Source organism: Triturus cristatus, chromosome 2_2 (genome assembly GCF_964204655.1).
Source record: "Triturus cristatus chromosome 2_2, aTriCri1.1, whole genome shotgun sequence".
NCBI lineage: Eukaryota > Metazoa > Chordata > Amphibia > Caudata > Salamandridae > Triturus > Triturus cristatus.
In genome coordinates, this window is record NC_140582.1 from 988,731,045 (window position 1) to 988,751,925 (window position 20,881).

The 20,881-nt window shown below is 45.0% G+C and overlaps 1 protein-coding gene across 1 annotated transcript in view; it reads left to right on the plus strand.

The window, feature by feature from the left end:
- Nucleotides 1-9,236: 9,236 nt before the first annotated feature.
- CLNK (cytokine dependent hematopoietic cell linker) overlaps nt 9,237-20,881 on the plus strand; it is a 1,059,843-nt gene continuing 1,048,198 nt past the window's right edge. The window contains exon 1 of the mRNA XM_085642412.1: nt 9,237-9,291. Within this exon, the coding sequence (XP_085498538.1) occupies nt 9,281-9,291 (11 nt within the window). The 5' untranslated portion in view covers nt 9,237-9,280. The remainder of the gene's footprint in view (nt 9,292-20,881) is intronic.

Consider the following 20,881-nt stretch of genomic DNA (forward strand, 5'->3'; position numbering starts at 1 on the left):
AGCAACTGAATAGTATGAGAAAGCCAATACCTAGGAAGGAGAGCATTCTCCATCCCCAGGCTGACAACACGCCCCAGAACCAACCGGACCAAGTCCAGGTGCCTGGACTCTGGTGTATCTGGCTTACAATCTTATGAAGGCGGGTTATGGCTTTATATACTGACGGCGAATTTTCTGGTATGAAAATGCAACAACTTGATCCGATGACCCTACAAGCTCCGCCCCTATCGGCCAGGATGACGTCAAGGACAAGACGATTTTGAAGCACAACAATCCGCATAGCAGACTGCTCTTCTGTTAAATTGCCTAAGGCGGAAATAGTTTCGTTCACTACTGCTTCAAGGGTTCTGGTTAATCTACGTATCAACTTACTATTAGTGACTGTACCTATATAGGGGAAGAAACCTTTATTGAAATCTGTGTATTTTTCCCATGCTGTTTCAGTGTAATCGACGATTGGGAGATCTCTCTGCTGTCTATTGTGTACTAAATGAGTATTTCTATGATAATCAGGAGGAGCTAGGAAAACAGGTGGTAGGAGGAATGCTATGTAACAGGTACCATCCCAATCTAGAGGTAGGCGTATATATGCGGTCTGGCCACATATAAAGTAGGAATGACGAGAAGCTCTAAATGTAGACTTGCCTTGATCACTGAATTTTATCACAGTGGTGCATTTACTATGGCCCATGTGTATGGAGCCATTCTTTCTTATACATAGTTCCCCTTTTACTGGGAATACGGACATGGCGGACAAGATTGGTGTAGCTTCAGATTCAACGTTCAGGATCATGAGGTTAAGTGTAAAATTACCTAATCCGTATACTTCATTTTCTAGATCAGTTCCTGTTCTTTTGGGAAGTCCCTCCTTGTTAGGGTAGCAGACTTTAAGCAAAACTAAGTTCAGGTTTCCCCATACCCAGTTGTCTTGATAAACTGCGGAATCCGAATCTAGGGAATTGATCAAACTAAACCATGCTCCACAGGAGCCATTGTGTGTGAACGGATAGGGAAAGAGGGGCAAAACTCCCTTATAGTTCTGATAGGGAGGGAGTCGGCCACATATCCAACAATTTGTGGCATTGCTGGTTTGATGGGAATGATGTAGCATACTAATGAAAGTGTTATTGCGCAGCGCAAATCTATAGGACAACTCATGCGGGGGTAATTCACTAAAAGAATGTTCAGCAGTAACATTGTAAACATGTTTAGAAATAGGATAATATATGTGCAACAATATACTTGCAGTAATTATTAAAAGACTTAAGAAAAACAAAATTAATAACGTCACTGTGCAATGACTACGCAGTGATTTACAGTACGCATGCCTTTTCAACTGCATCTTTCGGTTTCTTTCTCTAGTCAGGTCTAGGGGATACATGTCAGAGACAAATTCGACCGATTCACCTTGGAGAGGACTTAAACAATCAAATTGTCTGACTTATTAGACCGTAATTTTAGTTTGTATAGTTCCTTATCGCTTTGTTCAACCAAAGGAAGCTTTGAGTCAATCGGTGAAGACACGCGAGGTGTAACGTTTACATCAGACGGTAGTCCATGAAATTTCTTGATATGACTTGAATGTAACCATCCTTTGCGACCTTCGATCTTCACGGCTGTCCTCGTGGTGAGTAGTACAAGTTGAGGCGATTTCCACCTAGGATCCAGCTGAGTCTTCCGGTCAAAATTTCGCACTAACACCAGGTCCCCGGGAACTACGTCATGGGGTTTCACCTCGGTGTTGTCGGGAAAGGCTGCAGCTACCTGTGAACGACAAGATTGTAGTGCAGACATCAAGGAAGCCAGGTAATCTGTCAGCATATTACAGTCAACATCAGTTATTTTGCGTGGTATAGGCGTCCCCCACATATTTGGTGGTCTACCGAAGATCACTTCATACGGGGATAGCCCTGTTCGAGAATGTGCTACCATTCTCATGTAAAAGAGCGCAACTGGTAAGGCTACTACCCAATCGACACCTTTCTCTCTACATATTTTGGACAATCTAATTTTCAGAGTTTGATTATGTCGTTCCACGAGACCTGCTGCCTCGGGGTGTCGGACACAGTGAAATCTCCATTGATAGCCTAACAAAAGTGAAACGTGTTTCATTAGTTCGGATGAGAACGGCTGGCCGTTATCTGAGTAGACAACACGTGGTAAACCGTACCGTGGGAAGAATTCTCGAACTAACTGTTTGGCAGTAGTCGGGGCAGTGTAATCTGAAACCGGGTATGCTTCTGTCCAACGGGAAAGAGCACAGACAACTACGAGAACATATTTGAATCCTCGACATCGTTCCATCTGGATATAATCCATCTGGAGGACTTCAAAAGGGTGATCAGGAGGCTGAAATCCACCCTGTTCTACGGGAATGCTTTTACCTGGGTTAAACTGACAACAGATCATACAGGTACGAACTTTTTGTTTAGCTGCTGCTCGTATATGTTTGTTGAACCAAATGTGTTGAATGCTGTCTAGCATAGCCTTTTCTCCTAGGTGCGCTGGACTATGTATTGTATTAATGATGACTTGGACCATTGAGTCGGGAAGAAACCATACAGATTTTTCCTTCGTCATCCATCCTTGATTCGTTTGGATCCCTCCTAATTCAGTCCATTTCTTTATTTCGTCTGGTGTAGCATGTGTCTGTATGTCAATTACGTCAAGAGCGGGATCCTTAACCGTCATGCAATGTGTTGGTGTCAGAACTATTGTCTTTGTCATGTCAGATGTGTGAGTTTGAGCAGTCTGTTTAGCTGTTCTATCAGCTAGATCATTGCCTTGGGAAATGATATCAGTAACTTTCGTGTGAGCTTTACATTTCATAATTGATATTGCAGTGGGTAGATGTATTGCATCTAATAAGGCATGAATGAGGGGTCCGTGCTGAATGTGGGCACCGTGAGAAGTTAAATAACCTCTCTCTCGCCACAGCACGCCGAAGTCATGTACAACTCCGAATGCATAACGTGAATCAGTGTATATGTTGACTTTCTTATTTGTGGCTTGAATACAGGCTTGTGTCAGAGCGATGAGCTCTGCTGCTTGAGCTGACAAGGTATTTATGCAATATGTTTCAATGACTTCAGTGTCTGTTGTGACTGCATACGCGGCCACTAGCTCTCCTGTACTTGTTCTCATACATGAACCATCTACATACAACGTCAGGTCTGGATTTGACAATGGGACGTCTGTCAAATCTTGTCTGGGTTTCGTCGTGATAGTAATAACTTCAATACAATCATGTGCTAGTGGGTCTGTTCTGTTTACTGGCAAAAGTGTGGCAGGATTCAATGTACTACAACGTCTGATTTCTATGTGTGGCTGAAACAATGTCAATTCGTAACCGGTAAGTCTTGCTATAGTCAAGTGTTGTGTTTGCGTTCGGTTCACAAGAACCTCTACTGCATGTGGTACTTGTACTGTCAATGGATGTCCTAATACTATGGCATCGCTTTGTCTGATTGCTAAAGCTGTCACTGCCACTGATTTCAGGCATGCAGGCAGAGCCTGAGCTACGGGATCTAATGTACTAGAAAAATAAGCACATGGTTTGTGTGATCCTGCTTGTTCCTGTGTGAGTACTGACAAGGCAGTACCTTCGCGTTCTGTAACAAAGAGCGTAAAATGTTTATTGTAACATGGTGTTGCTAAAACAGGTGCTTGACATAAAGCTTTCTTTAGGTTTTCAAAAGCTTGTGTATGTTCCTGAGTCCAAGGGAGGACAGTCGATGTGGCCGCCTCCTGTGTTGTCAACTGAATGAGTGGTTTTGCTAGAAATGCATACTGAGGGATCCACTGCCTACAATATGAAGTGAGGCCTATAAAAGCCCGTACCTCCTTTTGTGTCTTGGGTATTGGCATGTTAGCAATTAACTGGATGCGATCTGACGTAAGCTGCCTTCCCTCCTTGGACAGCGAGTGCCCAAGGTAAACAACTCGCTGGACACAGAATTGCAGCTTAGAAGGGGACACCTTGTGCCCCTTTTCGGCCAAAAATTGTAAAACCGTCAGTGAGGCTTTTTCACATTCAGGTTCGCTTCTAGCGGTGATCAGCAGATCATCGACATATTGAAGCAGGGCAGTGTTGACTGGCATGTGGATACTGTCAAGTTCTCGTTTCAGTGCTTGGCTATAGATGCTGGGGCTTTCTGTGAATCCTTGAGGTGCGCGTGTGAATTTAAAGCTTCGTCCATTTAAACTAAATCCGAACAAGTATTGGCTTTCCGGATCTATTGGGACGCTGAAAAAGGCATTCTTGAGATCAATTACAGAAAAGAATGTTGCTTCGGAATCAATGGCTGTCAGTAATGAAGAAATGTCTGGGACTACGGGGTATTGTGGTACAATACATTTATTTAATTCGCGCAGATCAATAACCAATCGATATACTGGCGGGGCTTTTGGATCAGTTCGTTTAAGAATCGGAATTATCGGGGAATTACATACATTGGAGTCGGTTTCCACAACCACTCCTTGGGTAATAAGCTCGTCAATGATTTGCAGTAAAGCCACTACAGCATCTGGGGGTAACTTGTATTGTCGCATTCGTGGTAGTACCACTCCTGTCTTTAGTGTGACTCGATATGGTGTAATGTTCATGCAACCAACATCTGTAGGGCCTTGTGCCCATAAATGTGTGGGTAAAGTCTGCAGTCGGTGATCCATGTCTCGGGACACATAGTGCCCTTTGAAATCACGTAAAAACAATCTTACTCCTTCCGGAGAACAACATATTATAGCTCCTAGAGCTTTCAATGTTTTTATACCTAACAGGTTTTCTGGACATGATTTAGTAAGTAATAAATCTGTAGTTCGTGTCAAGGGACCAATCGTACGTGGAAGAGGCTGTGATACTTCGTTAATGATAGGTTTTCCTGAAAAACCAAGGGAAATATTCTGTGAGCCTGAGAGGGGTGCCCCTGGAACTTCACTACGTTTTATGGTTGTTCGGCTTGCCCCTGTATCAAGTAAAAATTTTCTATCTTGGCCTAATAGTTCACTGTGTACATAAGGTCCTTCTTGATCCACAGGGACCTCGATAAGGGGTAAGCCAACTTCCCTCTCTAGGCTGTTTCATGAGTATCGTTGATAATCAGGATAGTCATACTGTGCGGTCTGGTACATCTGTTGTGTCGTTGTTTGTGTGGCAGCAATAGGCTGCGGTGGTGGAGCTGGCATAGACTGTTGCGGAGCTGGCATGGACTGTGCATGCTGCGGGGCTCCTTGTTGGTTCTGATCCTGTCTAAGTGGCCGTGGTCTTTCTTTTGTATTACCTATGGCGATATTATGTTTTAAAACTGGACAATCGTGTACATAATGACCTGGCTGTTTACAATAGTTGCATGTCCCTTTTACAGAACCTGCTGAAACACTGGACTGTGTCATACCCTTTTTATGACCGTCAGCTGGAACTGTCTGGGAAACTAGCATTTTCATTTTCGTGTCTTTCATGCGTCTTTGTTCATGTTCTTGTTCCTCTCTAATATATTCCGACTCCATGTGGTAAGAATTCGCATTTCTTCCGGATTTACCCCTGGTCGGTCTTGATTTCTGATCACACAATTTATGAGGAAACGTAACAGTTCCCCCTGTATCTCCACTTTCTGGTACTCCATGGCTCTATTAATACTTTCAGAATCTCGCCCTGACTGGACAAAGTGATATATATTTTCTAAATGTGTAGTCATTCCTGGTAGCCTCCCTAAATATATTGCAGCTCGTCGGATACGTAATGATGCCAGCAGCATTTCGTCCTCTTTGCCGGGCACAGGGTCATATCTACAATCTACTAGAAGTTCCTTAAGCATGTCGGGAGTTACTAGTTTGGGCGTACGTTGGTGGGCTAATTCTTGAAAGGAAAGTTTATTTACTCTGGGTGGCGTGGAAAAAATGTTTGTTGTACCTCCTGCAGCACCGCCTGGGGTGCTGGATGTGAAAGGATTCGTTGAACGTGATATAGCAACCATAGGTGTGGGTACAGCTGTAGAAACAGATGTGCTTGCCGGAACTTGTGTCGGAGTTTGTTGTTGCGGAGGTACAGACGGAGGGTCTTGGCGTTGAACCCCCTCGGCAGGCGGTCTATGTGGTGCAGTATTAGCATACTCGGGAGCTGCGTCGTCTAAATAAGAGGAAAGGAAAACATCTTCTGCGGTTCTGGGATGCCCTCTGGGATGTGCTTTTATCGGAAACAATGGAGGTGGCAAGTCTTTTGGTATCTCCGGAGTAGCCTTAGGTAACCCTTCGGCCAGAAGAGGATACATACCATTCATAAGGGCATTTCTTTGTCTGTCTACTTGTTCTGATTTTGCTCGGGTACCTTCTTCAATTAATAGATTTTCCCGGACTTTATTTGAATTCTCCTTACTTTTCTCTTCCTGTCTGAGTGCTTTTTCTGTACGTCTATATGATTCTTTACGCCATAATTCAATGGCATCTTTCTGTGATTGTCTAGCTTTCTTTTTCCATAATTCTTCCTCTACTTTCATGATGCAATCTGCGTCCCAGGTCCCAGCTGCGGGCCACCTCTGACTTTCTGGTAATTCCTTAGTGTAGTCTACCCATAAATCAAGAAATAATATGGCGTCTAGGCCATGTTTATGATACATGAAGTACCCTGGAGTGTCCCTAGGAGGAATGGGAACAGCTTCTTCGAGTACCCCTTTTCTAGTTTTGATCTGTCTTAATTTCGAAAAGAGCGGCATATTGAGAACTGATCTGAGACCTAATTTTGAACACGTTTAATACAACAAAACACAATAATGAACAGTCATTCACACCACAATATGCTGAACGTATTTAAAACATTTAACATTTAATGAACAACAATGATGGCCATTTAGGGAACTAGTCACTAAGCATAATACTCGGCACTAACTAGGTAATTCTGAATTATATACTAGACATACTAGATATACTGCTAAACAGTACAGATACACTGCTGAAACAGTGCAGACCGGATTTGTGTACCCAAACCCGTCTTGACCGGCACAACCTATGTGCACGTCAGAACGCCTCCCCGGCAATGGTACTCACCGGGTAGCTCAGAACGGAGGGCCTCGGAACTGAACTGGACTTGGACCGGACTGGACTCGACTCGATACTTCGGAACTTCGGAACTTGGTGGGCCTCTGTATACCTCGGATCTTGCTCTCTCAGCTAGGCTCTGGTCGGGATACTTCGCACTTCTCACCGCCTCGTCTGGGTGTTGATCGCAGCCTCAGTTACCCCCGCTCGGCAGGAGGGAGATACAGGAAATCCTGTGGGTACGCGTTGTTGTCCGTCCAGCTGTGGCAGGAGACCGGGCCTGCAACGCACCTCCGGCGCGTGAGATGAGAAAGTGTCCCTGTTCGGGCGCCATATATGTGGTAAATAATTTAATTACCGGTACTTAATTTGATGCGGAAAATTAATAAGAATAGCTCAGTAAAATAAGAGGCAGAATCCGTGGTATTAGAGATTCGGAACGGCTTTATTCCTATACAAAGGAACATAATTCGAATTATGGGCCTTCTATTCCATCACCACGAAAGTTCAGGAAGGAAGGAACCTACATTATTGACAGGTAATCATTTTTATAGAAGAGGCATTACAGTGAAACAGATGCAGCAGGCGTAACAGTTGATAACAGAGATAAAGACATACATGCGTAACTAAAATGGGTGTAACTAGGCGTAACTGAAGAACGTCATTAGGTATGATGTCACAAATGGGTGGTTCCATGAAAGAATTTCGCAATGTCAGCAAAAATACTTGGCAGAGATGTGCGCGCAGCAGCATGACGTGTGATTTGACGTGCAACTAGGGGGAGAGAGGGACTTGACATTTAGCTCTACATGTGGAGACAGAAGTCTGGGGTTATGTCAACCTAATCCCAAATCATATCTAATATCCTATGTTTAAAGAACTGTGTTATCCAAAAAGAGAGGTCTCTTAGGATAGAATCTTATTCTATACTGACTATACTGACTGTTAGTGCGTGTACAAGCGTCTAAGTGTCTACACTAGATGCGAGGGGGTAGGAATATTCCATGGTAACAGGGCTATGAATTACTTGCATGAGGGCAGCGAGGCCTGGCCCTTTGCGCGGTAGCTGGAGGAATGTTTACCTAAACTACTAGACAGGAATGCATCGGATGAGGGGCGGAGGAGATAATCTTGAAGGTGAAATACAGTTTTCTGGCAGGCTACGGGCTGGATCAGGCACCGTTAGCCGCGCAGGGAGTAAGACAAAGTTCATGGTCACAGATGCAGGCTCAGACTGGAGCTTTCAGAGGCAGAAGGCAGGAAAAGGCTTGAAGACAGAATTCGGGCCTACTCGCCTGAATCTGTAGAAATGTGGAAAGTGAACCACATAAAGTCGGTGGCCTTTCATACTTAGGAAAGGAATATCTGACCCATTCATGGCGGATCTGAAAGAGGACATGTTGACGGTGGACGCACATGTGTTTGCGTCTTCATAACTGGAACTAGAGGGAACATACATGTACTTGTAACTTATACATGAAACCGTTGGGGTCCAAGATAGGGGACATAACCGACCATAAAAATCCATATTTCCACAATGATAAGCCGCTCTATACAAATTAAGGTTGATTGATCGATTGATTGCAACCTCTGTTGTATATTTCTACAAGTAAAAGGAAGGTGATGTGTCTTTCAGGCACAGAGCTGCGAGCACGTTTGAGTTAAAGATTGCACTTCTTTTTGAAGAACCATTTAAAAACCTGAGCTTGCGTATGAGAGGGTAGGTAGTCTGTTTCTTCTGTCCCAGAAAGAGGTTGTATGGGCTTGTGGGGAAGAGATGAATTAGAGGCAGAGGAGGCTGGCAGATTTGGAAGAGGACTTTTGATGGTTGTTTATTATTGTGGGTCTTTACTTATGGCAGCTTGCCATTTCCTATTGACAAAGAAACGTTTTGCATGTTTTGAGAAACTAAAAGCTCATTAAATAACTTGTAATATCCTGCTGCCCCCACCACTTTACATAACTCTTAAAAAACACAGGCAGTTCCTATCATCTGCTTCTAGTATTGTTCTTATCTAGGGGAAAATAAACTGAGGAGAAGTAGAACGCTTTTTTGCATTTGGGACCTGCTGGTCAAGACTAACCTTTATGTTCATTGGTTTAGAGACTTGAGGGCGCAAACTGCAGGAAACCACCAAAGATTCACCGAGACATAAAAACGCATCAGTTGAAACTGAAAAAATAGCCACTCTGAGCCGACAGTCAGCATTCAGGGCTCCAGCATGCTAACATCAAGGCGCCTCCGGATCTAATGGATAGAAGGTAAAACTGATTTCTCTATTATCTTTTAAATACGCAAGACTAAGCATAGGATAGGAGTCGTATCATGAACCCGTGTATCAGCGCAGAGCAGAGTGCCTGTTTTTATGCGTTTACCCGCCTAAAGTGCGATCATTAAACCGCACATTTCTTCGAGTTTTTGCATTATTTCAGGTAGCACAGCTCGGAAACAGAAAAGGGCAAACACTGCTCACTATTTCCGAGCTGTACTGTCTGAAAACCAAGCTGTAACTCGGTTAAACCCTGCAGGCTGATAGACACCGGTGCAGGGCTCTCTCTGCCCTGAAGACGGGCAAATATTCATGGCAGAGAGCAGCCTCTCTGTTTCTCTGTATATCTAATACGTGGATATCAACGTCAGGTATATACTGTCGCTTTTTTATATTTTAGTTTTTACTGGAGATTTATGCTAATTATAAAAGGCCCTTAAAGAATTCATTATTTCTGCTCTACAGTATTACATAGGCATTGAAAGAGGTGTTAAAGATGTTATTGAGTGACCATACTTTATTTCAGATTATATTCGACATAGGACGTCCAAATTTAACTAGAATATAATTAACTCGTTTTTAAACAGTGCTTCATAGCGCACTGCTGCCCATTCTGAGCACTATAAATAACAGGTGTTACCAGTTATCCAATGTATCGGTACTCAATTTACGATTTAGGATGGAAGTCTGAGCCTCTGTTAATTATACGTTCTTAAATACAAACTCAAAAATTGGGAATGTGCAGTTAGGTTTAAGTCTCACTTTACACTGACAATGAGCTTTAATAGCTTTAATAACTTTAGCCTTATTTGACAAATTAGAATAAAGGTTTCCAGTCAATTAGCACCATTGGCTTAGTTTCGGCATGCCAAGTTTGGCACCTATTTGTCCAAGGCGGGGAAAGTTAAAGCTAGTTTCCTTTCCAGTTCCTCAAGGAATGTTTTACTACAAGAAAAACTGCTAAATGAAATGACATCAAACTTGATATTAAATTTGATCTTTAATCGGAATACAGCTTTTTGTGATCAGTGTAAAACGTAAGATACTTGCATTACGCAAAGGTCTCACGCGGACTTTGAAGTGTTAAATATATTGTATCCCCTAAAGGTTAGTTCCCAGATTGTCCAAAATATTTTATATGGTCTGTCTGCAAGCTCCCTGAGGATCTACAAATCCAGATAAGTTGATTAACAGTCAGCAACAGCAAAAATGTGTTCTAGATTGACAGTCAGCAACAACAAAAATGTTTAGTTTTTAGGGAATTCTAGAAGAATAGAAATAAAGGAATTGAGCAGTACAACTATGCACGTTCGAAGACAATGTGCACTGAGCACTGTTGACAAGGGATCATGTGCCTGGTCTGTAATTAGGTCAGGCCCTGCAAATGAGCAAATAGTGCACTGGTTAAGAACATGTGCAGTTGCTCAGTTGATGCGAAGTTTGGTGCCGAGCACAAGCCCACGCTGGTCCTTCGCCCGGAGCCCAATGTGGATGGTCAAAGGCCATGCAGTGGACTTGGAGTCACAAGGGCTGGTGCTCAGAATGGCTGTAGGCCAGGTTCTGCCCCTAGATCCTGCAGGACCTGGTCAAAAATGGTGTGTTGTGGACTCAGAGACACAAATGGTGGTACAGGGCTTGACTGTGTGCCAGATCGTTTGCCCAAAACCTGACAGATATCTGGAGCCCATGGCCAGTAGATTTGGTGGTAGAGTTGGTAAAGTTGATGGCTGTGGACCAGCATGCCGCAGTATATTACATGCACATCAATGTTTGAAGGGGTATATCATAAAAACACTTTGTACATTATGGTTCATGTTGCTCATAATACATTAACATTTGTAATTACATTCACTGAAAAAATGAATTTGTGAAATTAGGGGTGTCTTTTTCAGCAAACAATTGCCCAGTCATGGTAAACCATAACTCACCCCATATAAGGCACTTCAGCCTTGGGAATGTCACCAGAACTCCTAAATGGCAATATAGGGCCATATCAAACAGTTCTATATTAATTGTCATCTATCTCACATGGTTACACATTATCTATCATTTTTCTTTCTCTGTATATGTGTGTGTGCATGTGTGTGTGTGTATATATGTATATATATTCACTGAAGAAAAAAAAAAGGTTACAGGGATTGTTGGCCTGGACCTTTTTGCAGGGTCATCCCAGAACTGTTTGCCTTACTCCTGTATTTTTTCTAACCTGTTGTTGGGGGCTTATGTCTCTGGGCACTTTACCACTGCTGATCATTGCTAAAGTGCATATGCTCTCCCTGTAAATTGTTGTATGGATTGGTGTTTCCATAATTGGCATATTTGATTTACTAGTCAGTCTCTAGCACAGTGCACTGTATGTGCCCAGGGCCTGTAAATCAAATGCTGCTGGTGGGCCTGCAGCAGTGATTGCGCCACCCACATAAGCAGTCTGTAAATGTAACTCAGACCTGCCACTGCAGTGTCTGTGCGCAGTTTGGTACTGCCATGTAGACTTGGCAAGGGTACCCACTTGCCAGGCCCTTATCTCCCCCTTATTGAAATGTGAGTCACCCCTAAGATAGGCACAAGGTACCCCTGTGGGCAGGGTGTAGTGTATGTGAAAGGTAGGACATGCCCTGATGTGTGTGGCATGTCCTGATGTTGAAATACTGCCAATTTCGTTTTTCACTATTGAAAGGCTATCTGTCCCATTGGATAGAATATGAGTTGATTTATAACATATTATAAATGTAACTTCCCATTGGGACAAGATAGGACAGTAAAGTTTAGTATGCCTAAACTCTTTTAGAATGTAGGTATTTTCTTGCTTAGCCATCCTGTGTGCCTCTGCTGGTTTGTATATTGACTGTCTGGCTTTAGAGTGACAGGGACTGGAGATGTGCATTCTGTTCAGACAGTCACTTGGGGGGGTGAGGTGTGTCCTGCCTTTCCTGGGTGAGTCAGGGCTCGGCTAAATAGACCTGGGCTGCCTTTAGAGTAGGGGGAGGAGAGTTCCTTGCACCTAAAAGGGCCTCGTCTGCCTTACACAATGCTGTCTCCAGCTCCTGCCGGGAAGCTGTACCAGAGAGGACAGAACTGGCTTTGTCTGAGCACAGGGCTTCTCTGCCACCAGAAAACAAAGGGATTTCCTGTATAAATATTAGGGCCCAGACCCCTGAACTCTAAATTACTTCTGGAATTCAGGAGGAACTTTTGCCAAGGAGAAGAGCTGGAGAAACTGAGGAGAAGTATTGTATTGTATTGTATTGTAGTCGGTTTTGTATAGCGCGTAGTTACCCTCGGGCATCCCAGCGCTTGATCAGCCATACCCTAACCAAGAACAACAGAGAGCACATCAAAGAGGAAACAGATACATTTTCAACAGTTTCCGGAAGCGCAGGGTATCAGTTTCTGAATGCAGCTCCAACGGGAGCGCATTCCAAAGGGTAGCGATGTGCACTGCGAATCTTCTGCCGCCCGTGCGGGCCTTATACACCCTGGGGACCATAAGTAGGGATTTCTGGTCCGAACGCAAGGTTCTGGAAGCTTTATAGGGTACCACCAGCTGAGATAGAATAGGGGGGCCCTTACCCTGCAGGACTTTGTGGGCTATACAGAGGGACTTAAACTTGACCCTCTCCCGCATTGGAAGCCAATGCAAAGTCTTCAAGGCAGGTCTAGCTGACTGCCTCCTAGGAGCATTGGTCAGTAACCTGGCCGCGGCATTTTGCACTTGTTGGAGCTTGCTCAGCGTGGCTTCTGGGGCGCCAAGGAAGATCGCATTGCAATAATCAAGCCTTGATATGATCAGCCCCTGAATAAGTAGCTTCCTGGAGGTAGGGGGGAGGAGGGGCAGGACTTTGCGGGCAGAGCGAAGAAGCCCAAAACAGATCCCTGCCGTTTTCTTTGACTGCGTCTTGAAAGAGAGGTCCTGCTCCAGCCAGACTCCCAGGCTCTTAATCTCCTGTTTGAAGCAGGGGAGGTCTCCCAGGCAGCTAGGCTAGCTGGACATAGGAAGAGGGGGGGCCTTATGCCCAAGTAGCATAATTTCAGTTTTTGATCCGTTGAGTTTCAACGCTGAGTCGCACATCCAGGTGTATACCTGGGACAGGCATTGGTGCAAAACATCCGGGCTCTTCACCAATTGGGAGAGAGCCACCACCAATTGGGTGTCATCAGCGTAGCTGACGATTTTTATCCCGAATGGTGCCACCACATCCTCCAGGGGGGCCATATACACATTAAATAGAGTGGGACTCAGAGAGGAGCCCTGTGGAACCCCGCACTGGAGGGGAATAGGAGAAGACCGCGCACTACCTTCCCAGACCTGATAGGTTCGGCCAGTGAGAAAGGAACGAAGCCACTGCAACACAACACCACTTAATCCCACATTGGACAGCCGATGGATCACTTGATGGTTAACAGTGTCGAAGGCAGCGAAAAGGTCCAGGAGGATCACTGCCACTGATCCCCCCGAATCTAGCATGCATCTGGCTTCGTCCACAACTGCCAGGAGGGCGGTGTCGGTGCCATGACCTGGGCGGAAGCCGGTTTGAGTTTCTCGAAGCAGCCCGTTTGACTCCAGAAAGCTGGACAGTTGATAGTTAACCAGCCTTTCTGCGATCTTACCAAGTCCCGGCAGCAGAGAAATAGGCCTGAAATTAGCCAAGTCCGAAGGATCCAGACTAGGCTTTTTCAGGAGAGCCTTCACAACAGCCCTTTAGAAGTACTGCCCCTTTGATGTGTGCTGTCTGGGGTTGGCCTGCAGTGGCTATTTATGCCAAGAAAAGGACAAGGACTTTGCTGTGTGCTGTGTCCACTGCTTGAGGAACATCTCCAAGGGCTTGAAGTAGAGCTGACCTCCTGTTTTTGAAGTCTCAGGGATACAAAAACTTTACCCCCAGCTCCCCTGAATTCCCCTATTGAGAGTTCTGACCTGCCAAGAGGTGCCTGTTGCTGTGCTGGGCCTCTGGAGGTTGTCCCTGCTGTTCAGAGCTGGAAAACTAACGCAATGAGCAGAAGCGCGATGCATCCGTACCTGTTTCTAACACATCGCCAAAGAAACCGACGCAGCGCCTGCCAACGGCTCAAGAAATCGCTGCACACCGAATCGAGTGCACTGACCTACGAAGGCCGAGGTCACCGCACCAATTCCGATGCAGGCCCTGCTGTGCGGCTGCAAGAACCAACGTATCTTGGGACCGCGGCTGAAGAAATCAACACAAGTGCTGTTGCATCGCAGCGGAGCGCCAAATCTACAAAGACACCGGGGCCTCAGAAATAAACTGATGCCTCACCTCCCAGCATAGCAAGAAACTGACGCAGCACCTCCCCTTCTGTAAGGAACCGATGCATCAACTCCCCTTTGTGGCAGTAAGGAAACAACGCATCACCTCCCCTAGAGTAAGGGACCAACCCATTTCCTTCCCTGCATGTAAGGAACCCACGCATCACCTTCCCTGCAGCTGTTCTTACTTTTCATTTTGACTCATCCATGGTACTTTCTGCTGAAAGTGTCGCATCTGCAATTTGCTTTGAACAAAACCGTTTATACCATTAGAAAGTCATATTTTTGTTACTGTATTGTGGATTTTTGTTGTTTTGGTCTTGTTTGGTTTAGATAAAGATAACTTATTTTTCTAAACGGGTGTGGTGTCCATTTGCAGTGTTTTCACTGTATTACTGTATGTGTGTACAAATGCTTTACACACTGCCTCTGAGATAATCCTGTCTGCTCATGCCAAGCTACCAAGGGGGTGAGCAGGGGTTATTTTAGAAGTATATCCCCCTTTACCCTGACTAGGAAGAAGGGTCCCTACTTGGACAACAGTGCAAACCATTGTCAACTAGAGACCCCCGTTTCTTGCAGGGGTATTATAGTTAGGCAATAGAATTAAAAAAACCTTAGAAATTCACTAAAAAAAAACAAAGTTAAAGGGGCGTTATAGTTAGATTCAGATTTTACACACACAAAACCATAGAAATTCAGCAGTTATAGTTATCTCAAGTAACTATAACCTGCGCCGTAAGGTGACTATGACTCACGCTCTTGGTTGTGTGGGTGTGTGAGTGTGTGAGCGGCTGTGAATATGTGTCTCTAGATATACATGCATCTTTTTACTTTAATAACACCAAAACTACTGTAAAGATTTACACCAAAGTACAAAAAGCACTCCTTCTGGACAAAGATCTAGCTTTCTGCCAAAGTCATGTCTAAAATCCTAGTGGGAAATTGTATGGGGAAAATGCATTGTGGGACCCCCCCTTTTCTCAGCTCCCCCACTTTTTCTCAGCCCCTGCTTGACACATCAACCGGAAATATTCCAAACAACCACTTTCTAACATATGCTATCTGAGTGGCTGTGTGACTGTCTGTATGAGTTTGTGAGTGGGTGTCTCAGTGGTTGTGTGGGTGTGTGAGTGCATGAGAGTGGCTGTATGGATCTTTAAGTTGGTGTGTGAGTGGATGTGTTGCTTTCTCGGTGGGTGTGTGAGTGGCTCCATGGGTCTGTGAATGGGTGTGTGAGTGGTTTTCTGGGTGTAAGTATTTCCTAAGCATTTATGATTGTTAAACATATATACTAAGCTACTTCAAAAGTTAAATTAGCATACTAGGTGTAGTACTAATGAGTGATACTTGTAATAGAAAAAGGAGAGGGACCTCTTGAGACCAAAGGAATAGGGTGCAATATGACAATATCAAAAAAACAATTTCCTTTGGATTACCCAATATTAAGAGTACAAACTGCGAATCGTATCTACTCAAGTTGGCTTCAACCATACAATCTCTCAACCACTACACATACATCATCTGCACAAGGGAGATATATTAGTAAGCCTAAGGTCACAAAATAAAATATGAAAAATAGATATATTTATTATTATATCAAAAATAATTACAAGAGGAAATACACATTGTACCTACAGTTAAAAACATTTTAAAACCATACTAAAAAGACTTTGTTTGTCATAACACTTAATCAAGGAACAGGACAAAAAAAACACACATATATGGTTGGTAATGTTCCTTTGTAGTATGACCAACCAAAACAATGGTGTCTGGGTGAATGGCTGAATGGGTGAGTTAACTGATGTGAGATTGCTTGTTTGGGTGTTTGAATAGGTATGTGAGTGGTTGTACTGGGGTGTGCGTGAGTGTGTGAGTGCTTGTGTAGGTTAGAGTGAATGGCTGTGCTGAGATGCTGTATGGGCTAGTAGGTGTGTGATTGGCTGTATAGGTGAAGACATGTGTGCATGAGTAGGTGTATGAGAGGATGTGTGGCTGTGTGAATGAGTGGCTGTATGGGTAATTGACTGGTTTTATGAGTAGTGGTATGGGTGTGAGTGGTTGTGTGAGCCTCCCATGTGGGCCCTGAGCGATTGAGGCCACCACTGAGCATCACTACAAAACGGAGGTCCACGCGAACCCTATAGCATAAGGCACCCTTGAGGCCTCCCACACTGCCATTCCCTGACCTACTATGGAGCGGGCACCTGCTTTTATGGACAGCCGAGGCCCTCCCTCCTCGCACGTGGGCCCTGTGCGCGGACTGGGATAGTCTCCTGGCAAGACAATAGGTAAACCCGTTTGACAGCTACTCTTCACTGAAGCCCTCAATCAGACACGTGCTGCGACCGAACCCCAGGGCACAACCCCTTCTGAGCTCAGCTAGCCTCAACCCGCCATTGCCAGGGCTCTGGATGCCACAATCAAGCAAATGCTGCAAGAAATCTATTGCTGGGCTGAAAACTGAGACCAAGTCCATCTGCACGTAGATCGCAGGTTTCCAAACCCGAGTGGACAGCCTAACCCAATAGGTCTCCTTGCTAGAAGACCACTTCAACACCCTGCCTGAAGGGGATCAAGAACTCTTATTCCTATGCAGGAAGGTCATCAACCTCGAAGACCAGAGCTGTTGGGACAATGTCCGCTTTTTTGGCTTCCTGAGGAAGGGGAACATGAGGGACATGACGTCAAATCCTTCCTTAGAGATACACTCCCAAAGGTCACTGGACTGATCTTTGACCCCCTTCGAGATGCAAAGAACCCCTTGCATAGGCCCGCCGCGACGGGGCACGTCCGCATGCCCACAACCCCTCATAGCCTGTTTCTTGCGCCATGAACAGACCCGGCAACTAATATAAGTGGCCCGCACTCACGGCCTGTACACATTTGAGGGGCACGAGATTAGGATGGCAGCGGACTGCTACAAGGAGACCAACAAACGTCGCAAGGCATTCCTTTCTCTATGGCCCTTCCTCTGCCAGCTCAACATTAAATATGGCCTCTTTGAACCTGCACGTCTCTGGATCACCAAGGATGGCATCTTGAAAGAATTCTTCATCCCGGAGGACCTGTGTCACTTCCTGGAAGGGATCACCACGCAGAATATAAACATTGCCTCCTTTGCCACCATGGACGGCTCCACCCTTCCTTTGCTCTCTCTCCCTGCCCCCTCCAGCAGTCTCTGGTGGAATTACGGAGACTTCCAACATAGAGGCAGAGACCCTGACAGGGCAGCCAGCTCCCTGGGGACAGGAACCAGGCTCTTCAGGCGGTTGCTGCACTCACACAGGAGCAGGACAGAGACATGTCCCACTCCCCACTGAAGCCCACCTCTGCCGCCGAGGGTGTGTCCTGAGGACTGTTAAGCTGGACCAACCCTGGTGGCGGTAGAGCTGCAGTTGGGGTGCCAAGACCTGGGGCAGAAGATGGATGGCTGAGTATCAACATGCCTCTTTTGTAGACTGTTTCTTTTACTGCCTACTCCACCCACCTCCCTACATTGTCCCCCCTGCTTGTCCCCCTGATACATTTCCTGGTGCTCTCTGGTGCCCTGTGCTCCGTATCGGCTGGTGTCTACTGGTAGCCGCTCACCCTAACTGTCCGGTTTCCTAGGCCGTCTGTCCCTCTTTTTCCCAATCTCGACCCCTCCCCCTTCTCCCTCTTGGCAGGTATAAGTTCGCCAAGTTGCGGGTGGGAGACAGATACCTATGTGTGGGCTCCATGTTTGCTCCGACGGGGCCAAACATCTCTTCATTCTTCAGCTGAATCGCCTACTCTTCGAGATCAGAGCGTCTCAGTATATCATTGAGAGGACTGGAATCTTGCCTGGGATGCAGTGCTGGATAGGACAGGGCCACTGGACAGGGGTAACGACGTGGACAGGGCCCTGCTGAGAGATGTAGCCTCAGACCCGACCTCGTAGTTTACTGGCGCCTCTGCCACCCAACCTACATGGAGTATACTTTCCTGGCCTTGGTCCATGGTATGCAATCCAGACTGAATTACTTCCTCATCTCTCAATCAGCTGTGGTGCTTGTCGGACAATCTCACATCTTGGAGGCTGCCCTGTCTGACCACTCTCTGGTTCTACTATCCCTCGTTGTGGGCTTGGCCTCACCGCAAACGGTGGTGCCTGAATGTGCAAAGATACCGCTCTCCCCAGGGCAAGACTCAACTGCAGGCCCGCCTTTCTACATACCTGGTGGATAATAAAAACTCTGTGAACTCCAGCAGGGTGCTCTGGGTGGCCGCAAAGGAAACTATACGTGGACAACTGATGAGGGATGCTGCTGCGGCCAACAAACAGGCGTCACTCCGCTGAACAGAGCAGGAGGGACAGATTGCCTCTCCTACCCACCTCTAATCCTCCCACCCCTCTGTACCCAACTGCCCCTGCGTAGAGCAGGCCCATATGGCTCTTAACGGGTTCTTTACCTCCAAAGCTGAATATGTCTTCCAACGTCTGAAGTGTAGGCACAATGAACAGGGAAAGAAGGCAGGCCACCTGCCGGCGGCCCAGCTGCCACAAAGGGAGGATGCAATGACCATTCTTGCTATTCAGTCAGCGGACAGAAGATCCTCACTCGCCCTCAGGCCATCATCAATGAGTTTGCGTCATTCTACAAAACGCTTTACACTCCGGAAACGCCAGCCAGCATGAAACTTGTGACCATGTTTTTTGAGGAGGTGTACTAGCAAGTCTCTAATAATAATAGATGCAGGCAAAGGGGGAAATATAGTCTTGATGAATCGACATGAGTATGTGGGTGAAATTGACAGACAATTGGTTGATACAGTAGCATTTATAAAAATTTACTGGCAATCCCATGAGCTCCATTACAACACGACTGAGGGGTTGTGCTATAAAAATGGCAGAATTTATGTTTAATCACAGATTCTGAATACAGTTATATCTACAATCCTAATACCACTATACCATGCATATATCTGCACCTGAAAATTCATAAATATTAGACATTTCCAAACAGATTAACCTAATATCTCCGTAATTGGATCACCAATTGAAAAGATGTCTGAGTATATTGATGAACTTCTACAGCCATTTGTTAAAAACCTTCAATCTTTCCTCCAAGAGACCAAGGATGTATTGAATAAACCTGATGGAATACAATGGGCACCAGAAATTATATGGGTCACGCTTGATGTCAGTTCTTTTTGTACATGCATACCCAAAATCAAGGGTTTGGAGACAGTATGACATTTTCTATTTATTAGACCGGCCTCCTGTATTGAACACACAGGCATGATTCTTAACATGATTGAATTCGTACTAGACAATAACGTATTTATGCATGGGGGAAAGTGGTTCAGACAGGCCCATGGAGTTGCTGTGGGTTCATGGTTTTCACCCTGATATGCAAATCTCTACGTGGGCTTTTTCAAGTTCAGACATCTATGGGGCAATGGTTTCAATCATCTGCCAGAACATGTATTTATGGGGGGAAGGTATATAGATGATGCCCTTTTAATTTGGACAGGGCTTGAATCACTTTTGGTGGAATTCTGCACTTATCTCAACATACAAAAACTTCAATATACAGATGACATATAAATTCAGTAAACAATCCATTTCTTTTTTAGAAGTTGAGATACACACAAATGTCAGAAAAGTCCAAACAATAATATACCGCAAACCAACAGCGTGCAATGCACTCTTGCATGCCACTTGTGCCAACTTCATAGATCAGGTATCAGCCATACTGTATGGAGAAATGCTGAGAATCAAAATAATTTGTAGTGAGCCTAGTGTGTGTGAAACTGAACTGGATAATCTCACACAATGATTCAAACAAAGGAGTTACTCTAACAAGCTCCTAACAGCTTCCAGAAAAAGATCTTTAAAAAAATCAAGGGATTCGCTGATGAGGAAAAAGAAACAAACCACTCAAGCAACATGTACCATGACTCCTTTTGTACAGCTTTCAGCTGCTATAGCAATGCAATATACAACATTCTATTGAAACATTGGCATGTCCTACGCACTGACAAGACCTTGACACAGATCCTACCATCCAAACCAATGATGGTGCATAAGAGGGGTGAAACTATTTGGGAAACAGCATGTAGTAGTTATTTGCCACCAACAACTGTGGATATAAGTATGTGGTTATCAACTTAACCTACAGGTCTTTATAAGTGTAGCTCATGCAATATGTGTAGCCTTGCAATGCATAAAACACACAATTTTGCTTTCAATGGAAACAGGGAATACACAATTGAGACATTTATCAAATGCAATACCAGATTCGTGGTATATGTTTTTATTTGCACATGTGAGACCATTTACATTGGGAGT